This window comes from Camelina sativa, chromosome 11, assembly GCF_030686135.1.
Source record: "Camelina sativa cultivar CO46 ecotype springtype chromosome 11, ASM3068613v1".
In the NCBI taxonomy this organism is placed as follows: domain Eukaryota; kingdom Viridiplantae; phylum Streptophyta; class Magnoliopsida; order Brassicales; family Brassicaceae; genus Camelina; species Camelina sativa.
In genome coordinates this window covers 49,521,889-49,541,979 of record NC_141890.1, presented here as the reverse complement: position 1 = coordinate 49,541,979, position 20,091 = coordinate 49,521,889, and the positions used below count along the sequence as shown (strand labels likewise).

Sequence of the window (20,091 nt, the reverse complement as noted above, 5' to 3'; positions counted from 1 at the left end):
GTAGTCCAAGAACAAATGCTTCGAGAAGCTTGTCAATTTGAGATTAAACTTCATTCTTGTACGAGACTACGTACTAAGAGGAACCCACTTCACCACTCACAGAAAGAAACCAAATAACTGTTCTCGGCTACCAAATTATGCTTATGCCAAAGATTGGTATAACTAAAGCTTCACTCTTTCAATCACCTTTTCAAAGTTTCATGTAATCCCCATTAACTTTAAAACATTGACGAAAAATGGATCTACATTAACTCACTACAGCATAACTAAGAATTCATAACTATTTAGAGATTAGATGTAAAATTGGTGGGCACGATTCACGGATTCAGAATAGCACGTGAAATATTATATTTGATAAATCCAGCTAACAGTACAGTGATCTACGCAAAATTACGAATTCCAGAGCAAAAGGGGCAATATATTATTTTTGTGCTCAATAATAAAATACAAAATTATAAGCCTAAATCAAGTAATTAACTAAGTACATAGTACGTAGGCTTAGAAAAAAGTTACCGTTATGAGTTACGATTAGGACAAGCGTTAGCAAAATGTGAAGGATCCCCACATGAGAAGCACCTTATAGCACTAACTGGCTCTCCAGTTGCAGAGACGAAGCTTGTTCCACTGCCGCGTCGTCCTCCACCACTTTGGCCACCTCTACCTCCACGGCCACGACCACGGCTGCCACGTCTACCGCTTCCACCGCTATTAGACCATGTTGTTGCATTCCCACCACTGTTGCTGATGCTATCTTCCCATCTGTCAAAAGGCAGTGCATACAATGGAAAAGATTTGAGTGATGTAAAAGGAACAAACAGATTATGCTAAGAATTTGTGGTAAACCCTGACTCTTACGCAAAGAAACTGCAGCCCTGTGTCTGACATGAGAAGAATTTTCTTCCCCTGTTAGCTTCTGTGCTGGCTGTACGAAGAACACATGGTGCTCCACAAGTGTTACATGATACTGTACTCTCATCTGCATTATGACAAACGATATTCGAATGCAATTACGTGTCAATAAGGAAGACTTCATCTGGACAATTTGCTTGAAATTACCTAACTGATGATATTTATCTCCTAAAATATTATATAAGGATCAGTACCATTTATCGGATTTGTTCCAGTAGGACGAGAATTTCGAGATGCTGAAGCCCGTGAGGGACAATTAGCAGAAGCATGTCCTCGTTGCTGACAATGTACGCAGACATTACTCTGTCTTGTATTGCTTCCTCGGATATTGTTTGGAGGTACAGTATCTGGAGCTCTCCTTGCTGCAAGAATAAATCATTGATTCTTTTTAAGTTTTTAGCCTAAATGTTCTTTATTCGCAAGACACTCTACTTAAGTTCTTGCATTCTTATTTAGGACAAATGACGATGAAAGAAGCTTTGTATGATCTCTAATACAAAAGTATATGTATTGTCTAACTACAAAGCACGAACCTTGAGAACGGGATCCAGTTCCACATATGTCTATCAACTGTTTAAGAATGTCATCACAGCCACCGACACAACCTGATCACAAAATTACCATATGACCATTTAGAAGAAGATCACGATGACACGGTGAGGCATTAAAAAATAAGGCAACAAATTGGTTGCAAATGTTTTACCCAAGTGATTAACATCAAAGCCTGGTGGAATTCCAATTTGACGGAACTTGAAAAGTATCTTGTAGACTGGGCCTACAGGAATTGAACAACTTAGTAATAAAGACAAATCTTTCACATATAAATGCTGTGTCATTCAAGTGTAATATAGTTCTTGGATTTCAATTCACTGATACTAACGAATCTGCGGTCATACCTGGACCACAGGATTGACAAGCATTAGTAGTGACAGATGCTTCCAGTGTCGGTCCAGGAAGCCAGACTGCATTTCGACACTGAAGAGAAGCAAATATGTTAAACTATTTAATAGATGCAAGCAAAGAAGCAGAAACGAAGAAATACTGACATGTCAAATGATTAGATCATAATTTTCAGAAATAAGGTTACAATACAGAGAGCAAAAAGTATAAATCTGCAACAAATCATGTGGTAAAGAGCTGTGAAATTCTGACCTGAGGATAATTCATGCATCCAACCATGAAATTGCCATCCTGCAAAGACAGGGCATAGAATGTTTAACCTGTGGTTCCCATTAACTTGTTGCAGCAAGGAGAGTTCCAGATAATTTTGTGAACAGCATTTAATCAGACAAAATATATATATTACCCGGTTCTTCCTGAGTGCCATATCTGATTCATTGCAGAGATTGCATCGTCGGACAACTTCACCAGCTGTCTGATTTTCACCTTCATCAGTGTTATTAGATCTGCACATGCAGTATCATATTATAATTACGACAAAACGGACTTTAGAAACACAGTACTGACAAGGTAATGAGACCACCTTTCAAAGAAAATTGTCATTGCTTCTAGGAGCTTTGATTTTTTAACTCTTGCCTGCGAGAATTAATCATTCAGTTTCAGCCTACTGTTAGCAACAGGTTCAGAAGTAATAGATTAGGCCATAGAGAGAAGGCAAAAAATCTGTCAAAAACAATTGACGCACATCTAAGAAACAAGCTTTCATTTGCTGCAAACATGTTTCAAGAACTTCAGCTTTAGTCTTCCTCCCAACACTAACTTCATTCATATCATGTTCCATGACAGCTCTGAGATTTGGTTTCCAAAGTTCATACCTGCAGAAAAACATCAAAAGGTTGGCAATAAGAAGATTGACACACATCAAACTCTTAAGTGGCTCTTCAACAGGGGCTTGATACAAATCATGTCTCTCCAAATCGATATTTAATAGAAGGAAATATGACTGAAAGCAACAAAATATAATGATATACAAAGGAGTCTCCGAGTTGTTTGGAAGGTAGAAAATTTGTTGTTACATCACAAGCAGACTTATACATACCCCATGTCATCATATCCCATCACAAGCGCCTCACCCTGAAATGAAATCAGTACAGTAAGCTAACTTCAGAAACGTTGAACAGAACATATAAAGGGCTAGAAACATATATATATATATATAAAAATTATGCCAAGGAGAGAAGTCTTGCTATTACTCCAGTAAATAAAGTTAATTCAGATGTTTTATATGCTGTAGAGTTCAGACAGTACTACCACTATATAGAGATACATAGTTTTGCTATAACCAAATAAAGTTCATGAAGATGTTTTATTATCTGCTAATTGTATAGGCTGAAGTTGGAGATAAAGGTATATTTTCCAAGGATTCTATGTTTTCAACCTTAAGGCTATGAGTGATCCTAGGAACTTATAGGTATAATGTTGGTCTAGTAAACAGACTTATATATGGTCACCAGCAGTTCCTGATTCTAACGTGTAGACGTTTATCAACACCCAAAAGCAGTTGCAGCCCTAGACTACATGCTGCCATAATAATACACTTTAAAGGGTTAAAATCAAAATATTTTGTATAGAAATAAATAAGACAGGATAGATTCAGAAAGTTTTGACTATCATATCACCTACCAGGTGGGTTGGAGAAAACCGTGTATTAGCATCTTTTGTAGCATAACCCCGATCAAGAAGTTTCTTTATGTGGTCGTGCATTGTCGCATCGGTGCCAATGCCTGCCTAACATTCACAAGAAGGTAGGATAACAAAGAGTTACAAACATGATCGGATAAGAATTTTAGGGATAGGTAAACAAGAATATGAAAATACCACCTAGGTAAGCAAAAACAAGCCAATTTTTTAATCACCTTGTCCATACAACTCAGTAAGTCAGCTTCACACAATAGCGGTGGTGGCCTTGTTACAGCTGAATCAAGAGTCAAAGTTGTTGGGATAAACTGCATATTACCAAGAAATTCAGAGACGTCATTACTAGTCCAGGCTGTAAGTACTAAGCAGTAGGACAGGGGTAAACAAAACAAATCCAAAAAGTGAATGTTAATCAGAAATTCCAGCAGTAAGACAGCCTCCAGTTTTGGGGAAAAATGTAAGCCACTGAAAGAAACTCCATTGTGTCTGTCTGAGGAAGAGTCTAGTAAATTTAAATATAGAAGACAGTCAAGATATGACTAGAAAATTAGCTCCCTGGACACAGTTTTATGCCAATAAACAAGCAGCCTCGCCCATTAGATAAAGCAAACACAGTTTGCTTTTCCACATTTCTAGCAATTACTATTTTTCCGCCACTTTTATAATAACAATGAAACCAGTTTCACTTTGAACTAGAAATTACAATGCAAAGTAATGCCGTTCAATTGCATTATAGTTTACTAGTTAAGGAAGGTAACATACAAGCAAGGACAAAGTAGTTTATTCAAAAGAAGCTTAGCTGAGATAAAGAAATAAACAACCTGCTGCCCTTTTTCATACACGGGAATCACTGAACCTCCCCATGACTCAAAGCGGTACACCTCCAGGTAATTTTTCTAATCACAGAAAGAAAATTGAGGTCAGTATCAAATTAATTAGTAAAAGGACAAGTAGGCAATATATATACTTCCAACAAACAGCAGCTTTACATTTATTTTACTACCGAAACAGGAAACATCTTAACAGGCAAAGTAGCTTCATATTTTATTCCACTGAAATTACAACTAAAAGGTAGTGAGAGAAGAGTCTTACAGCTAATATTGCTCTCCCATATGCAGAAAAGCGCTCACCAGAAATATCAATTTCGACGGTAGTTTCAGCAGCAACTGCTGGCTGGGAAACACATGCTAGGTAATGGCGAACAACTAGCTCATATACATTCTGAAATAGTGGGAAAAAACGTTGGTTCCAACGGAGAAAAACAAGATCATACCTATGCTTGGGTATGTTAACCAAACCAACACTTACAAGGTGATCTCTGCTCCAGTTAGACTCTCCGCTAGAAAACTTTGTTGGGTGAATGGGTGGGTGAGCCTTGTCATCATGACCACCATTACCAGGGTTTCTCCAGAGCCCCCCCTCAGGTTCCAGTAGTCTTTGTGCATATGAACCCCACGCAGGATGTCTTGTTTGTTCCTCCACCATAGCCTAGACACAACTCGAGATCCTAAGAGACTATCTAAGGAAATCATAAAGTCCAAATCAACCATACTTGCTCATGAGAAAAAGTTACTCACACGTAGATCTGTCCTGCTCGAAAAAGAATCAGTCTCTGTACGAGGATAGCTGATGAAACCAGCCTGATATAATTCTTCTGCCACCTATCCAGACATTTCTGATGCTATTAAACAGTGAGATGTAGTTGTAATTAAAAGACCTATCAGCCTACAAGCAGCACAAAATTCTACCAAGAGACAATAAAATTTAGATTACTTTCAAAAAATGCAGTCCTACTAGCCAAAGAATCATAGGAAATTTATCTGAACCAGGCTAATATACTCATTCGGACCTTCATAGTGTGCTCTGAACTCAGGCGGAAGTATCTTGAAGCACGTTTTTCAAGTTCAATGGTGTTCAAAGGATAAGGAGGATATTTGAATCGTTCCCTTGGATGTGGGACATTCATTACCTGGATGGAGATTATTAGGAAAATTACACAATTTAACTACAAGATGCAGTATCGGATGATAAAATTCCCTCTGATAAGATGCTTTCTTTTTTGACTCACGGTGGCAGTAGGTTCTTCAACACACATCTCATATAATATGACAGCTGAAGCATAATCGAAGAGATGACCACGCCTGCAATAGAAATTATACCAATGTCACTTTTAAGAAGAATAGATCGGAAACAAATATAATCACTGCAGTTGATAATAGTACATCCAATTAAAGGTGGCAATGCCTTCTTCTGATTGGTGAGAACAGTTGATTGTCCAAAACTCTTCTGGTTCATGTGCCTGGATCTCCCAGTATCGCTCTACAATAAAGCCAAGTGTAGGAAACTGCAGTTGAAGCAGAGAAATATTAAACCTAGCTGCATTAAATGGCTCTGATATGTAAAATAGGACTAATATTTCTGAAAAATCATCGATACTGGTTTTGCATTACCTGACAAGGACCATAACTTATAACACGACTCCTCTCCTCACCCGTGGAGTCAATAGCAAACCTATCTCTCAAAAGCATAGTCTGAAATCTAGTGAAAGAAGCACCAATGCGTAGGTCTATTTCCTAGAGTATTCAAAAATTAATATTAGCTAACACAAATTTATAGAAAATACCAACGCATATGCACACAACATGGATTTCAAGAGAAACTCACTTGTCTAGCATCTACAGCCTCAGCAAACAGTTGATTAGGATCTCTAAGATTTTGAACTGCTTCGTGAATTTCCCTAGCAATTCCAACGCCAACGCATCATTAGAGTTGGTACAATCGTTTGAAATAGAGTGATCAGTAGAAGATATATGAAAAACAAAGTGTTCAGCAATCTCTACCTGGCAATTAACGCAGAGAAATGCGCCCTCCGTATAAAAAGATTATGTTTGACAGCTCTGCAAACATCAACAACTTCAAAAGCAATGTTTTCACCTTCCCTATCACAATCAAGCCACAGCACAAGCCAGTCACTGTTCCTTGCTTCCTCCTCCAATGTCTTCTTAATATCCTTTTTGTCCTAAATCGCTCAAAACCAAAATTAAACAAAACTTGGAAATCAGAAAACCCCAACTTGATTATAAACCAGAATTCCCCAATTTCTACAGTTGCCATTACCAAAACAAATCAGACCCAGGCAACAATTCCTAGTTCGAGAATCAATGACTAAATCAACTACCCAAAATAACACAATCACGCGTGCACGCACATACACAGGGCATCAAATACCTCGGGAACGTGTTTCATGACCGGAGCTTGGTACAGATCTGCCGGGTCGCAGGAGTGCCATTTGCGGTAGCGATCGGAAAACTCAAGCTCCATCAGGTGGCCGATGACGGAAGTCATTAGCATACGACATGGCTGGCCATTAATGGCGTAATCGAACTCGAAGATTTTGTTGTAGCGAGACCTACCCTCTCGAGTCCGGAAACTTCCATTGGACAGAATCCCCGCCACTGACTTCGCCACAGACGGCTTCTCCGCGACGTTCAACACCGTCACGGGGCCGCCGCCTCGTCGCGACATCGCCGGAGGAAAACAAAACCCTAACGGTTCGTTATTTCGATTATTTTTTCAGTAGGCGAATTTTCCCGCTCTTGTGGGTAGCCTAGCTTCTCTAATAATGGTGTCACTTCGATCGAACTGTTGTGCAAAGTATATTGTGGAATTACAAAGTAGATCCACATTTCTGCTATATTTGTTTAGTGGCCCGGCCCAAATTTTAATTTCTATAATAATGTTTAAGCGCATTAGTAGTCTCATAGGATCAGGGCCTGATGAGGCCCAATACGGCCTTATTGATGATTTACAAAATCGATAAGATAGAGAGATAAAGTCAACGAGTTGACTAAAAATGAAAAATTCTCCGATAGCTTTCTCTCTTCTCCTCACTCTAATATCGCCGGTTCTTCTACGTTGCTCCGGCGAATTCACCGGTGGCATCGAGGATGAATCTCCGCCGACCGTATGTATCGTCGGGAGTGGGATCGGAGGCTCATCCGTAGCTCACTTCCTCCGTAACTACTCTGTTTCCACCGGCTTAAATCGAGCCAAGATCCTGATGTTTGAGCGTCACGAGATAGTCGGTGGACGTATGAGAACAGTTACTGTCGCCGGTGATGTTTTCGAGGCCGGTGGTTCGATTCTGCATCCGAAGAACTATCACGTTAAGGATTTCGTCGAGAGGTTTAATCTGACGGTTCGATTGCCGACGCCGATTGAAGAATCTTCAGCGATTGGAATCTGGGATGGGAAGAGTTTCATTGTTAAAACCTTCGGGTCCCGTATCAAATTTCCTTTTTTGGATTCGATCATCTCTTACTTGAATGATCTCTACTTGTTCTTGCGTTATGGGTTCTCACTGTTGAGAATGAGCAGCTTCATTGAGGTATTTAAAACTCGAACCTTTGGTTTCAGATTTTGGCTATCATGAATACAGGGATGCTGAATCTGAATTAGTTGTTGTTAAGTGATTTACTTGGGAATGATTTGTTTAGTTCTGTGTGATTTTTATGATGTTTACGTTTGACTTGATTTGCGTCTAGGGGTGTGTGTGTGTGTGTGTGTGTGAGTGGATCCTTTTGTATGTTGACTGATGTAGATTTTTATATGTATGTAGAATACAGTTGATAATTTCTTGAAGTACTATGAAAGCCTAGAGTCAAGACCTATCTTCGACAATGTTGAAGGGATGCTTAAATGGTCAGGATTATTCAATCTCACAAAGCTCACTCTACAAGATAAATTATCTGAAGCTCAGCTTTCTCCTTTACTAGTCAACGAGCTGGTTGCAGTAAGCTTTCTCACGATTTCAGCTTTAAGTGTTCTTTTGAAGCCATTATTTGTTGCTATATAGTTCAACATATAACTCTTCTGTCTAACAACTATTGTCAAATTTTCTCACACTACAATTGTTCTGCTTGTTTATTTTTGTTGACTCCAGGTTATTACAAGGATAAACTATGGACAGAGTGTACTCATCAGTGGACTAGCAGGTGCAGTCTCTATGGCGGGTTCAGGTGGTGGTTTATGGTCTGTTGAAGGCGGAAACTGGCAGATGGCTGCAAAGCTGATTAATCATTCTGATGTTACATTACACCTGAACGAGGAAATTGAATCCATTTCACATCTCGGTAATTATTACGAGCTTAAGTCCTCAAAAGGAAACAGCTTCAAGTGCGATGTCACGGTAGTTGCCACACCATTAGACGAGGTGGATATACAGTTCTCACCCGCGAGCTCAATTCCAAAGAGGAAATTACAACACACACACGCAACATTCGTGAGAGGACTTTTAAATCCAGTAAGTATCATTCATAGTGGACTTTTTTACTCTAACCTGATCATGATTCTGATTTCCAACTAATTTGTGATTGTTTTCTCTCTGAAAAAGGGATATTTTGGGATGAAATCAGTTTCTGATGTTCCAGCTTTGGTGGGAACCCTTGAAGATCCTCTAATTCCATTCTCATGCATCTCAATTCTAAGGAAATATAGTGACACAGATATGACATACAAGATATTTACGCGGCAACCTGCATCAGAGTCATTACTTGATGAGCTCTTCAGGTAGTTACAACAACACAACCTCTGTCAGATTCATTACGAACTTAGTTCTCTTCAGTTTTATTGCAACTTGTTTTTCTTCTGTCCTCAAACAGTACGAGAACCGAAACCATTCGAATAGACTGGGGTGCATATCCCAAGTACCACGCGCCTGAAGTATTTGCACCGTTCATATTAGATGATCATCACTTGTACTATGTGAATGCTTTTGAAAACGCAGCAAGCACAATGGAGACAAGTGCAGTTGCTGGTGAGAACATTGCCAGACTCATCATATCCAGATTCATGACAAAGGAATCATTATCTTCCTCAGACAAAAGAAGCTGTAGTTCTGGTCTGCACTCAGACTTATAGATTGTGATCTTTGAAGAAGAAAATGATGTTGTGTATAGCTGTAAAAACTGTAACCTAAGCGTCGTTTGTTTTCAGTTATTGAATTAACAGATTCACGCATACAAAAACAGAGGAAGTTAGGAATCTTTTTATTACGACAACAACAGAGGAAGCAACATCGGATTAATCAAATCACATAATGACACATCATTTTATTATTATTTAATACTAATTGGTGCTTTCCATAATAAATTGGTTTGATAATAAATTCCTATAATCAATGTATCATATTTATTTAAGAATATAAAAATACAGAATCCTGTAAAAAGCCCATTTTTTCAGGAGCAGACGCGTCTTCTTCTTCTCCTTCTTTGGTAAGAAATCAGAAGCGAAGAAGAAGAGGTCAAATTCGATTCGATCGGAGAAGATGGGTTGCTTCAGTTGCTTCGACGGAACACAAAAACAACAGCGCAAGGAAGAAGAGAGACAAGCCTCCGCTGAAGCTCGCGCCAGAGCCGCCGAAGCTGCACAGCGACGGTTTTTTTTTTTAAATCTCTTCTCTCTTCTGATTTCGAATCCCCTCTATTGAAAAATTGATCCTTTAGGAAATATGGAATCTCAAATTCATCAAAAATCTTAAATTTTGAAATTGTAGATTATTTGATTTTGTAACGCAGGAAAGAGCAGTTTGATAAGTCTGCAGCTGGAAGAGCTGCACAAGCTCAATTACAGCAAATGGCTAAACAGTCTGCAAATACTAACAAAGGAGAGCCTGTTCTTAAGGTTTCTTACTTTCCTCAATTCATCATTATTCATCAAGTTAAAGTTTGCTTATTTTTAGCTTTTTCTTTGCTATGAATTTGCAGTGGCAAATGACGTAACTATGAAGTTCCTGTTTTCAAAAAGGAATCGAATTGTGAGATTGATCCATTGTAAATTGTGTGCTCTTTAATATTTGCAAGACTTTTTAATGTGAATGGAAGGCTTATTTTCTTCCTTGTTCATCTTACTATCTTATGGAATTTGCAATAAACGAAAAAAACAGAGTACAATGTTATGATCATCTCTCTGTTTTATTGTGAGCTTTGTGAGTCAAATGAGCTGATAGCTTTAGTTTCGACGGCATGTAAGATTCATTTATGCTTTTTTGGTTTGTGGGAATGTCTGAGACGCTTTTTAGTTCAATGATGGATCTTTGTGTTTTTGGGGACATGTTTATGTTTTATACCTCAGATTGAGCAAGCTTAAGTAGAGAGTCAGCATCATCGAGACAAATACTATTTGTAGTACAGTTTCTTGGTTTCTCTAAAGATTTTGTATACAATCGTTGGATTTATATCATTTGAAATAGATTTTGATATACTCACATGTCAAATTAAGAAATAGACTCACACATGTTACTAAAGACAAAGATGTACCAAGTTATATATATGGACATCAAGAGTTGTTGTTACTACACATTTTTCTCCCCAATACTTGAAACCAGTCTTACATACAGTACATAAGAAAAAGACCAGGAGACTTGTTATTCTGTGAGGCTTGACTCTTGTGCTGAATCATCTTCTCTTCTTTCCTTCTGAAGAAACGTACTACACATGACAGTACCAACAAAATCAAGCATCCCATGTTTCACAAGCTCCAGCCTCTCCGAACTTTCCATTACCGAGAACCCAAACCGCTGAGTCCAAGTGGTCACAACACATTGTGCAGCCGGTAAGACCAGTCTACAAACTCCCATCTGAGACATTTGCTTCTCCAACTCATCCATAAGCACTCTGCACATCCCACTTCTCCTGTAGTTTGACAATGTCGCCACCAAAGGGATCTCGGCTACATCTTTATCCACTCTCACTGCAGCCACTGTGACAGGCTCGTTCTTTCTCTCTATCAAGGCCGTGTAAAATCCGCGGCCCACGCCATTTCGGTCTTTCCTGAATATCAGTTCCTCAACAAGGTCTCTCCCAGAGAAATCATCTGTGGTAGGCTCAAACCCTTGGTGAAGTATCTCGACAGCAGATTCTAGCTTGGACATTTTTTCATCATCATAGTGTTCATCATCGTTTGGGCTCTCATCAATGTCCAGACCAAATCACCATTGTCGCCTACTGCAATTTTGCATCCCAGGAGATTCTGAAGCGCGGAAAAGACTCTGTTGCACTGACTACTACAGAACCAGCCTCTAGAGGAAACAAAGCAAGGCTTTTCTTTCAAACACTTGAGATGGAATCTTCTTTGGCACTGCTCACAAGTCATCAACTTGCTATTCGCAGGTGATTTCATTGATCCACATATATCGCAGCAGCAACAAGGACAGAACCACATGTCTTCCTCGGGGAGACTGGAGAAACCGAGGCAAGTATGGTGAAAAGCTGAAGGACAACCATCACAGAGAAGCAAATCTCCACCCCAGTGACAAACACAACACACATCACAGTTCATGTCCGGATCACGATCGTTTCTACAGAATCTTTTAGACTCTTTGTCAAGTTTGTTCTTCTGCTGCTTCTTTTCCATCACTTTTAAGATCTTCTTCAGAGATTTCTCTACCCTCGGCCTCCTTATCTCTTCACTCGCCGTCTTCAATCCATCAACATTGACAACGGGTCTGATCTTCTCTTTCTCCCCATTAAACGCAGCCGTATCACAATCCTCCACTCTATTCATTATCTTCTTCTTCTTCTTCTGTTGTTGGTTGGATTTGGATACATCAAAATCTGGATCGGGTTTGATCAATTCACCAGACGAATGTTTCTCTTTATCCGGAACCGTGGCATTGATATCGAGATCCTCAACCCTAGACCTTTTCTTGTTCTGCTTCTGTCTCTGGTTCAATACATCATAACAGGAAAGTTTTCTTGGAGAGCAAGACAAGTCATCATGTTTGGGAACGATTTGTTCTTGTTGTTGAGAGTGTTGGTGGACACAAGCCTTGACTAAAGAGTAAAACCACCTTCCACTGGGAGACTTTAAACGCAACTCTCGCTTATTCCCTTTGAGATAGTAAGAGAAAACCCAACCAAGAGCCGAGAGATGTTTCTTAACCTTCATCGACAATTCCGATCGTCGTTCTCGTTTGCCTTTATCGCACTTATCTCCATCCTTTATCATCGAAAGCCACTGCTCCATTGATCCTGGACTCAGCTCTGCTTCCATTGGAACAATATTACACGAATCCATCATATGAGACATCCGAGAGAGGAATACACAACAATCACCTAGGGTTAGAGAGCGAACTGATATATATATATATATATATATATATATATAAGGTTTAAGAAGAAATAAAAAAGGGAAATTTTCCAATTTCCATCTTATTAAATTTTAAACAATTTTAAAATATTAAAAGAAAAAAGGCAAATTATAAAAATACACGTGTGTTAATAAACCCTAAAAGTCAAAACTCGTCTGAAAAAAAATTAGACTCAATCGCCGGCGACACTGAATCCGAAGCACGGAGCAATCCGGTGAAACAAATCTAAATGTCACTCAATCTGTCTCGTATTTCACTTCTCTCATCCCCTCGTATCTCAATTTCAACTCACGCTTCTCAGAAAGGTCACTCTCTTTTTCCAATTTGATTTCGACGTTTTGTTCATCTGGGTTTTTTCTTCAAATCTAATTGCTTTGGTGATTCGATTACAAGATTCTATTTTGAATTTTTGGGGGTTTTAATAGAGAAACGAGTTTTAATTCTCCAGTTGCGTTTACAGGATACGTTAGATGCTCGGCGATGAAGTCGTATAGATTATCTGAACTTAGTTATTCACAAGTTGAGAGTTTAAAGTCACGCCCTCGCATTGACTTCTCATCTATTTTCACCACTGTAAGCTTTTTTCAACTTCTTCCTTCCTTCTTGGTTGAGACTTCACTTCTCTTACCCCAGTGACAATGAGCTCGCTCGTCTTGTGTTTGTTACTAGGTGAACCCTATTATTGATGCTGTTCGTAGCAAAGGGGATGCTGCTGTCAAAGAGTAAGTGAAGTGTGACTCAATTCTTTATTTTTTGAAGTTACTCTGTCTTTCCATTTCACTCTTCTTTATTTGAAGTTAACTGCTTTCATTTGCTTCTATGCCAACACGTTTCAGATATACTGAAAAATTTGACAAAGTTCAGTTGAATAACGTGGTTGAAGATGTGTCCGAGCTTTCTATTCCTGAGGTAGTAGATTAACTTTGTTTATACAAGTTTCCTAAACCAGTTTTTATCTGGAATATCTGAAAATGATGTTCCTTTCTCTGTATCTATCGATGCCCTTTTGTTTCCAGCTTGATTCCAATGTAAAAGAAGCGTTTGATGTTGCGTATGACAACATTTATGCGTTTCACTTTGCCCAAAAGTCAACTGAGAAAAGCGTTGAGAATATGAAAGTAAGTCAATTCAGTTTTACACATTACGTTTTTTAAGTCTTCTTCACAAAATGAACATGATGTACTAATCTTATTCACTTGTTAACTTTGTTAGGGTGTCAGATGTAAAAGGGTTTCAAGATCTATTGGGTCTGTAGGTCTTTATGTGCCTGGTGGAACAGCTGTTTTGCCATCAACTGCTTTGATGCTTGCAATTGTAAGCTCACTCATGTTTATTACTTTTTACTTGGTCATTGTTCTTGTAACTTTGTGATAATCTGGTCTTCGTTATTTATCTTTCTCTCTCAGCCTGCTCAGATTGCTGGATGTAAAACAGTTGTGCTTGCAACTCCACCATCTAAGGATGGTAGCATATGCAAGGTAGTACTCGATATTACTCACTTTTTTTTTTGTTAATTAGCGATCTTGTCACTTAGCTTATGAGTTTGTTGTGTTGTTTCAGGAAGTTCTGTATTGTGCCAAGAAGGCTGGTGTAACTCACATACTCAAAGCTGGTGGAGCACAGGTATGGTTGTGTTGGTCTTTTCACCCTATGTTTATATGCTGGTGATCGTTATTCTCTCTAAGATTGTAGAAATTTCAATTTCGATTTGCAGGCTATAGCTGCCATGGCCTGGGGAACAGATTCTTGTCCTAAGGTAAAAACAAGGATTAATGTGCTTCGGTAGCTACATCAAACATTCTGCCAACCAAGCACGCATGAATTTGCTTTGGTTATTATGGCAGGTTGAGAAGATCTTTGGTCCTGGGAATCAATATGTTACAGCAGCTAAGATGATTCTTCAAGTACGGATATCTTTCCTCAGTTGCTAATGGTTCGAATTTGTTGGACTACTCTTTGATTTTTCTTTCTTCCCTGTTACTGCAGAACAGCGAGGCAATGGTTTCCATTGATATGCCTGCTGGTCCTTCAGAAGTCCTTGTTATCGCTGACGAACATGCTAGTCCAGTTTACATTGCAGCAGACTTACTTTCTCAGGTACTTCCATGAAAGAAGTTGCAAATTTCGATAGATGAGTTTGTCTCCACCTTATTTGTGCTCTTCAGACCTACAGGGAGCGGCTAACTTATACATTTCTTTTTTGGTTTCTCCAGGCTGAGCATGGTCCAGATAGTCAAGTTGTTCTTGTTGTTGTTGGCGATGGTGTAGATCTCAAAGCCATTGAAGAAGAAATTGCCAAGCAGTGTAAAAGCCTTCCTAGAGGAGAGTTTGCTTCAAAAGCACTAAGTCACAGTTTCACAGTATTTGCTCGAGATATGATTGAGGTACCCCACCGTTTACGATTCACCCTTACTGTTACTATCTCAAAACAACATCTGTAACATCACTCTTTGCTCTTCAATTATCCAGGCAATATCTTTCTCAAATCTGTATGCACCCGAACATTTGATCATCAATGTCAAAGACGCTGAGAAATGCGAGGGACTGATCGAGAACGCAGGTTCTGTTTTCATAGGGCCATGGACTCCAGAGAGCGTTGGGGATTATGCGAGCGGGACAAACCACGTTCTTCCAACATACGGATATGCAAGAATGTACAGTGGCGTCTCTCTCGACTCTTTCCTGAAGTTCATGACTGTACAATCTTTGACAGAGGAAGGTCTGAGAAACCTTGGTCCTTATGTGGCGACTATGGCTGAAATCGAAGGTTTAGATGCACACAAGAGAGCCGTCACTCTCAGACTCAAGGATATCGAAGCCAAACAGCTTTCCCAAACAAACTGAGATTCAGATTCAGACAAACGAGGCAAAACTGGTTTTTGTATTTTGTGAACATATTGGGTTCCCTAAGATTGGTTGATAATAAAATAAGAGATGTTCGGAAACTCTTACCTTAATCTGCTTTTTCATTGTTTAACCAAGTTCTTACAACATAAGTGATATGCGAGAATGTTCATATATCATGACTGCACAGTCTTTGACAGATGAAGGCCTGGAAAGTATTTAGTGAATGTTGACTTTCGATTAAAACACAACAGGATTCCAAATATACAATTTTGACAGTGACTTCAAGAGCAACAAAGACACACAAAAATAGAAAGTGCTAAAAGAATGATAAAATCGTCTGTCTTGCAGATCAGTTTCTTCTAGCTCAAGCCGGCAAAGGTTCTTCAAGAACTGCACGAGAGAAACAGACCAAACAAAATATGTCTTGAGCCTAGTCCTTACAAGTCCTAACAAGGAGAAGAAGAAGACCAAAGGATATACCTTTTGTTTTAGTGGCGGATTCAGCTGGTTTGATTTCCGCATTGGAAGCGACAGGTGTTTTTGTTGGCACATCCGGAAGATCCAGCTTCTCAGATTCTTCGGACTCCTTTGTAGGCACTTCAGGCATCTCATCGACGATAAGCTTTAAGCAAAACATGCATCACCAATGAGTCTCTCTATCTAGTAAAGATAATAATAAACAAGTTTGTTTTTGAAAAAGCCATGAAACAAAACATACCTGACTTTCTAGGTTGTCAAATTCAGCTAATATATCTTCTTCATCCTCTTCTGATAGTTTCTCTCCCAATATAGCATTCAGCTCCTGATATTCAAAAATGTTATAATCATCAAACACGAAAGCTCGACTAAGAGATTATAGAAGATTTCAATCTAGACAGCTCTGAACAAAATGTAAAAAGAGGTTTTTGACTCACATCTTGATAAGCTTTAGCATCAGCAGTATCATCCATTAGTTTTTGAACATCATCAAGGTCCAACTCGCTTTGAATGGCCTTAATAGCATTATTACCCTGTTTTAAGCTCTCAAACACTGCCTTTTGTTTGCTCGTAAGTTCAATATCTGCCAACTGAGAGATAACACATGACAGTTTGAGAATACGTCTCTTTGAAAAGCCATACTAATAATGAAGCATCACAAAGAGATGATGATGGATACAAATAATAAAACACAAAAGGGGGAGAAAGAGTTACTTGTTGTTCAACATTAATGACCCACTGATCAACCTGCTTCAATAAATCTTCCTGAGTCCGTTTCTTCCTTAAAGCTAACAAAGCCCTGTCCTTTCTCTTTTCTCGGATTAAGTCTCTTGCAGCTTCCTTCTCCGCTTCAATCACTTTCTCAAGCTAAAAGTAGCCAAATTTGAGAAGATGGAGGTTGGTTAAACAAAGAGATGATGAGCCAAAAGAAATCAAAAAGCTGGAGTCTTTTTCAATCACTAGTACTAAAAAAAACACACAATCAAAACCATCCATTGTTTTGAATGAATCAAAACAAAACTAGATGATGACAATCCATATGATCTCAGATTCCAATAACAAGAAAGAAGTAAACGTAGAGATTAACAAGTGAGAGAATAAAATTAAAAAAAAAAAAGAAAACCTTTTGCTGATATTGAGCAAGCTTGCGTCTTTGGGTTTTAAGAGATAGAATCGCTCGATCAACCTCCGTGATCTGTGGTTTCTTCACGAATAAATTCCCCATCTTTCTTTCTTCACTTATCGTCAACTCCAACAATTTAACACAATCAAACAATTCGAACGAACAGATATAGCAAGATCCAGACGAAATCGATTAATTTTCTAGATTTCCCAAAATTGCTTCTCTCCAATTTCAAACCAAGTCCAGTTTTTTCGTTGTTGGTTCCTCTCTCTCTCTCTCTCTCTCCCCTTTTCAGTTGGATCAAACACAAACCGGACCGAGCCAATCTAATTCGAGATCGAACCGATTTAACCGGATTGATTTTATCCACACTGAAAAATCAAAAACCGAAATCGAAGTAAGCGTCTATCTATCGAGGTTAGGTTATAATAAAACCGGCCGGTTTGGGATGAGTCTGATTTGATTAATTTGGCTGGCTCAATACGTCGTCGTTTGAGAGCATGTAGTGTATCTAAATCCAGACAGATCCTAAATCTCGTTCTCGACGACGGAACTCAAGGACAGCTAGGTCCAAGATCGAAGCTTGGAAGCTTGGAATCTTGTAGAATTGTCTCCACATCTTACCCTGTGAGTCTTTCTCTATTCCGAATTGTTCTTTGTTATGTTTAGTATTATAAATACTTGGAATCATGATTCGATCTTTGTATTTTTCTGCTCTTCTCTTGAGTTTAAAGATGTACGAATATATTTATCAAGATTCAATATATCTTCTCATGGATTGAACGTTAAAGGGCGCGTTGCTTTGTTTCGATTTTTAGATCCTCACTCTTCAGTGAGTTATCTTCTGCTGTCTTTGATCGCTAAAAAAGTTCAAACTTTAATTATGTCTTTGATCACTCTCCTTTTTGCTTGTTTCTTTAGTTTAATCAATACTGTTATCTGTGGTTTGAATTGATTATATATATATGTTAGTATTAAATACCTGCCGTTACCAATCCTTATGAATTGTGTTTTACAGTTTGAGCTTCCAGTTTAGTTTGAATGGAACCTGTTCCACCATCTCCCATTATATGGCCAAATGGAGGTGAACTCACGAACGAGTGGGTACATGGGCTTATGTCATCTTTCGAATGGTCTTCATGGAATCTACCTCCTTCCCAGTTACCTTCACTATTGCCAGTCAACGTCTTTGATTCCCTCGTCCTCACTGCTTCCAAAATCCTCCACAAAGAGCGTAACTGTGTTCATATCAATGATCTTGATTCTGAGTCCAACGTTGTTGTGGTTGGTGACATTCATGGTCAGCTTCATGACCTTCTTTTCCTATTGAAAGATACTGGCTTTCCATGTCAAAACCGGGTTTATGTTTTCAACGGAGATTATGTGGATCGTGGTGCTTGGGGACTCGAGACCTTCCTTGTCCTCTTGTCCTGGAAGGTTAACTCTTTAACTTAACTAGCTATTTTGCTAATGGTTCAAATCTTAGTTTTTTCCTAAAAGCTTATTTGTTTTTGGTTGTTTAGGTTTTAATGCCGGATAGAGTCTACCTTCTCCGTGGTAATCATGAATCAAAGTATTGTACATCCATGTACGGTTTTGAAAGGGAAGTGCTTACAAAATACGGTGACAAGGGAAAACATGTGTACCGCAAATGTTTAGGGTGCTTTGAAGGTCTTCCTTTGGCTTCCATAATTGCAGGACGTGTTTATACAGCACATGGAGGGCTTTTCCGCAGCCCAGTCTTGCCTAAGAGAACAAAGGGGAAAAAGAACCGTCGTGTAGTTCTTCTAGAACCTGAGCCGAGCTCTTTGAAACTCGGTACTTTAGATGAGTTGATGCAAGCTCGAAGATCAGTTCTTGATCCTCCTTGGGAAGGTTCAAACTTGATTCCTGGGGATGTTTTATGGTCTGACCCTTCAATGACTCATGGCCTTTCCCCAAATGAACAGAGAGGCATTGGTCTTCTTTGGGGTCCTGATTGTACAGAGGATTTTTTGAAGAAATACGAACTAAAGGTGAAACCAAACTAAAAAATATTGATACTGGTTTGTTTCCCAAATACTGATTTTGGATCAAATGTATTACTTATTGTTGATGCAGTTAATCATCAGATCACATGAAGGTCCAGATGCTAGAGAGAAGAGAACTGGTCTTGGTGGAATGGACAAAGGATATACAATAGATCACACTGTCGAATCTGGAAAGCTTATCACTATTTTCAGTGCACCAGACTATCCACAATTCCAAGTATGTATTTTACACCTTTCGCAATTTGTATTTTATAAAAATCATAAGATGCAGATCAAGTTAATCTTTTGTTTCTTTGTGTGTTGTGTAGGCAACTGAAGAGAGGTACAAAAACAAAGGAGCGTATATTATATTGCAGGCTCCTGATTTCTCTGATCCTCAGTTTCATAGTTTCGAAGCTGTTAAACCGCGACCAAAGGTAACTAAATTTTCACCATTCTTGTAATGAACCGGTGTGAGTTTTTTTCTTTGTTTTTTTTAATAAATACATTTGGTTTTTAAATTTGCAGGCGCATCCGTATTATGACTTTGAAAATGTGATTGATTCTGATGATGAAATGGATAAGTCGGCTATGGATGCCAATGACGAACAACCGAATTGCTGACCAGTCTTGGAAATAGCTGAAAAGAAGATTCTTGAAATGAAGTTTTTTTTTAACAGTTGTTGTGATTAATCATTATTATTTGCAAAAAGGACCATGGAAGCAAATGTAGAGAAAAGAAATGAAGAAAATCATTTGTAGGATTGACATTTATTTATTCAAGTTATGGATGGAAGATGAAGAAATACTAACCAGCTTCAGTTTCATTTAGTTCTTAGTTTCTTAAACCTATTATTTAAACCGAAAATTTCAAATCAAAACCAAAGTAAACCTCCTTTAAGCCGGTTTGACAAAACCTAATTAGTGGTGAGATTACTCTGTTTCCATTTGAAAATGGAAGGTTTGTGCTTCGGTTTTGA

General features: G+C 38.7%; 7 protein-coding genes and 1 pseudogene across 8 annotated transcripts in view; 5 read left to right on the top strand and 3 right to left on the bottom strand.

The window, feature by feature from the left end:
* Positions 1-20,091, top strand: part of LOC104727006 (NAC domain-containing protein 102) — a 96,770-nt gene that overhangs the window by 33,448 nt on the left and 43,231 nt on the right. The window lies entirely within an intron of this gene.
* Positions 398-7,170, bottom strand: LOC104727021 (DNA topoisomerase 3-alpha). Of its 2 annotated transcripts, none has more exons than XR_015571963.1 (24): positions 6,736-7,170; positions 6,348-6,526; positions 6,172-6,244; positions 5,958-6,080; positions 5,730-5,851; positions 5,576-5,648; positions 5,357-5,476; positions 5,085-5,168; positions 4,816-4,995; positions 4,600-4,728; positions 4,329-4,403; positions 3,726-3,815; positions 3,493-3,593; positions 2,909-2,943; positions 2,555-2,684; positions 2,393-2,445; positions 2,216-2,315; positions 2,062-2,100; positions 1,806-1,884; positions 1,613-1,684; positions 1,443-1,514; positions 1,104-1,271; positions 856-976; positions 398-759 (listed from the first exon to the last, which is right to left on the bottom strand). XR_015571963.1 is itself a non-coding variant. In XM_010446011.3 (24 exons), the coding sequence occupies exons 1-24, from the start codon at positions 7,030-7,032 to the stop codon at positions 516-518; spliced, it is 2,763 nt and encodes a 920-aa protein (XP_010444313.2). In that variant the 5' UTR covers positions 7,033-7,170; the 3' UTR covers positions 398-515. The 2 variants fall into 2 exon arrangements, 1 of the variants encoding a protein (XP_010444313.2); XM_010446011.3 differs by having other exon boundaries at positions 3,493-3,597.
* Positions 7,186-9,533, top strand: LOC104727020 (farnesylcysteine lyase). Its single transcript, XM_010446010.2, has 5 exons — positions 7,186-7,894; positions 8,126-8,299; positions 8,450-8,809; positions 8,900-9,075; positions 9,168-9,533. The coding sequence occupies exons 1-5, from the start codon at positions 7,361-7,363 to the stop codon at positions 9,424-9,426; spliced, it is 1,503 nt and encodes a 500-aa protein (XP_010444312.1). The 5' UTR covers positions 7,186-7,360; the 3' UTR covers positions 9,427-9,533.
* LOC147935618 (uncharacterized) lies at positions 9,657-10,468 on the top strand. The gene is made up of 3 exons (XM_087474312.1): positions 9,657-9,942; positions 10,083-10,188; positions 10,272-10,468. Exons 1-3 carry the CDS (start codon positions 9,833-9,835, stop codon positions 10,284-10,286), a joined length of 231 nt encoding a protein of 76 aa, XP_087330438.1. The 5' UTR covers positions 9,657-9,832; the 3' UTR covers positions 10,287-10,468.
* On the bottom strand, positions 10,819-12,586 carry LOC104727019 (uncharacterized; annotated as a pseudogene).
* LOC109124436 (histidinol dehydrogenase, chloroplastic) lies at positions 12,684-15,600 on the top strand. Its single transcript, XM_010446009.2, has 13 exons — positions 12,684-12,960; positions 13,116-13,228; positions 13,325-13,377; positions 13,492-13,564; positions 13,672-13,773; positions 13,868-13,969; positions 14,062-14,133; positions 14,216-14,278; positions 14,370-14,411; positions 14,500-14,559; positions 14,642-14,752; positions 14,869-15,039; positions 15,125-15,600. The coding sequence occupies exons 1-13, from the start codon at positions 12,885-12,887 to the stop codon at positions 15,497-15,499; spliced, it is 1,413 nt and encodes a 470-aa protein (XP_010444311.2). The 5' UTR covers positions 12,684-12,884; the 3' UTR covers positions 15,500-15,600.
* Positions 15,718-17,400, bottom strand: LOC104727017 (vacuolar protein sorting-associated protein 20 homolog 1). The gene is made up of 6 exons (XM_010446008.3): positions 17,103-17,400; positions 16,694-16,846; positions 16,417-16,569; positions 16,221-16,304; positions 15,983-16,124; positions 15,718-15,892 (listed from the first exon to the last, which is right to left on the bottom strand). Exons 1-6 carry the CDS (start codon positions 17,202-17,204, stop codon positions 15,867-15,869), a joined length of 660 nt encoding a protein of 219 aa, XP_010444310.1. The 5' UTR covers positions 17,205-17,400; the 3' UTR covers positions 15,718-15,866.
* On the top strand, positions 17,408-19,917 carry LOC104727016 (serine/threonine-protein phosphatase 7). Its single transcript, XM_010446007.2, has 6 exons — positions 17,408-17,729; positions 18,121-18,539; positions 18,626-19,117; positions 19,203-19,349; positions 19,441-19,548; positions 19,640-19,917. Exons 2-6 carry the CDS (start codon positions 18,144-18,146, stop codon positions 19,733-19,735), a joined length of 1,239 nt encoding a protein of 412 aa, XP_010444309.2. The 5' UTR covers positions 17,408-17,729; positions 18,121-18,143; the 3' UTR covers positions 19,736-19,917.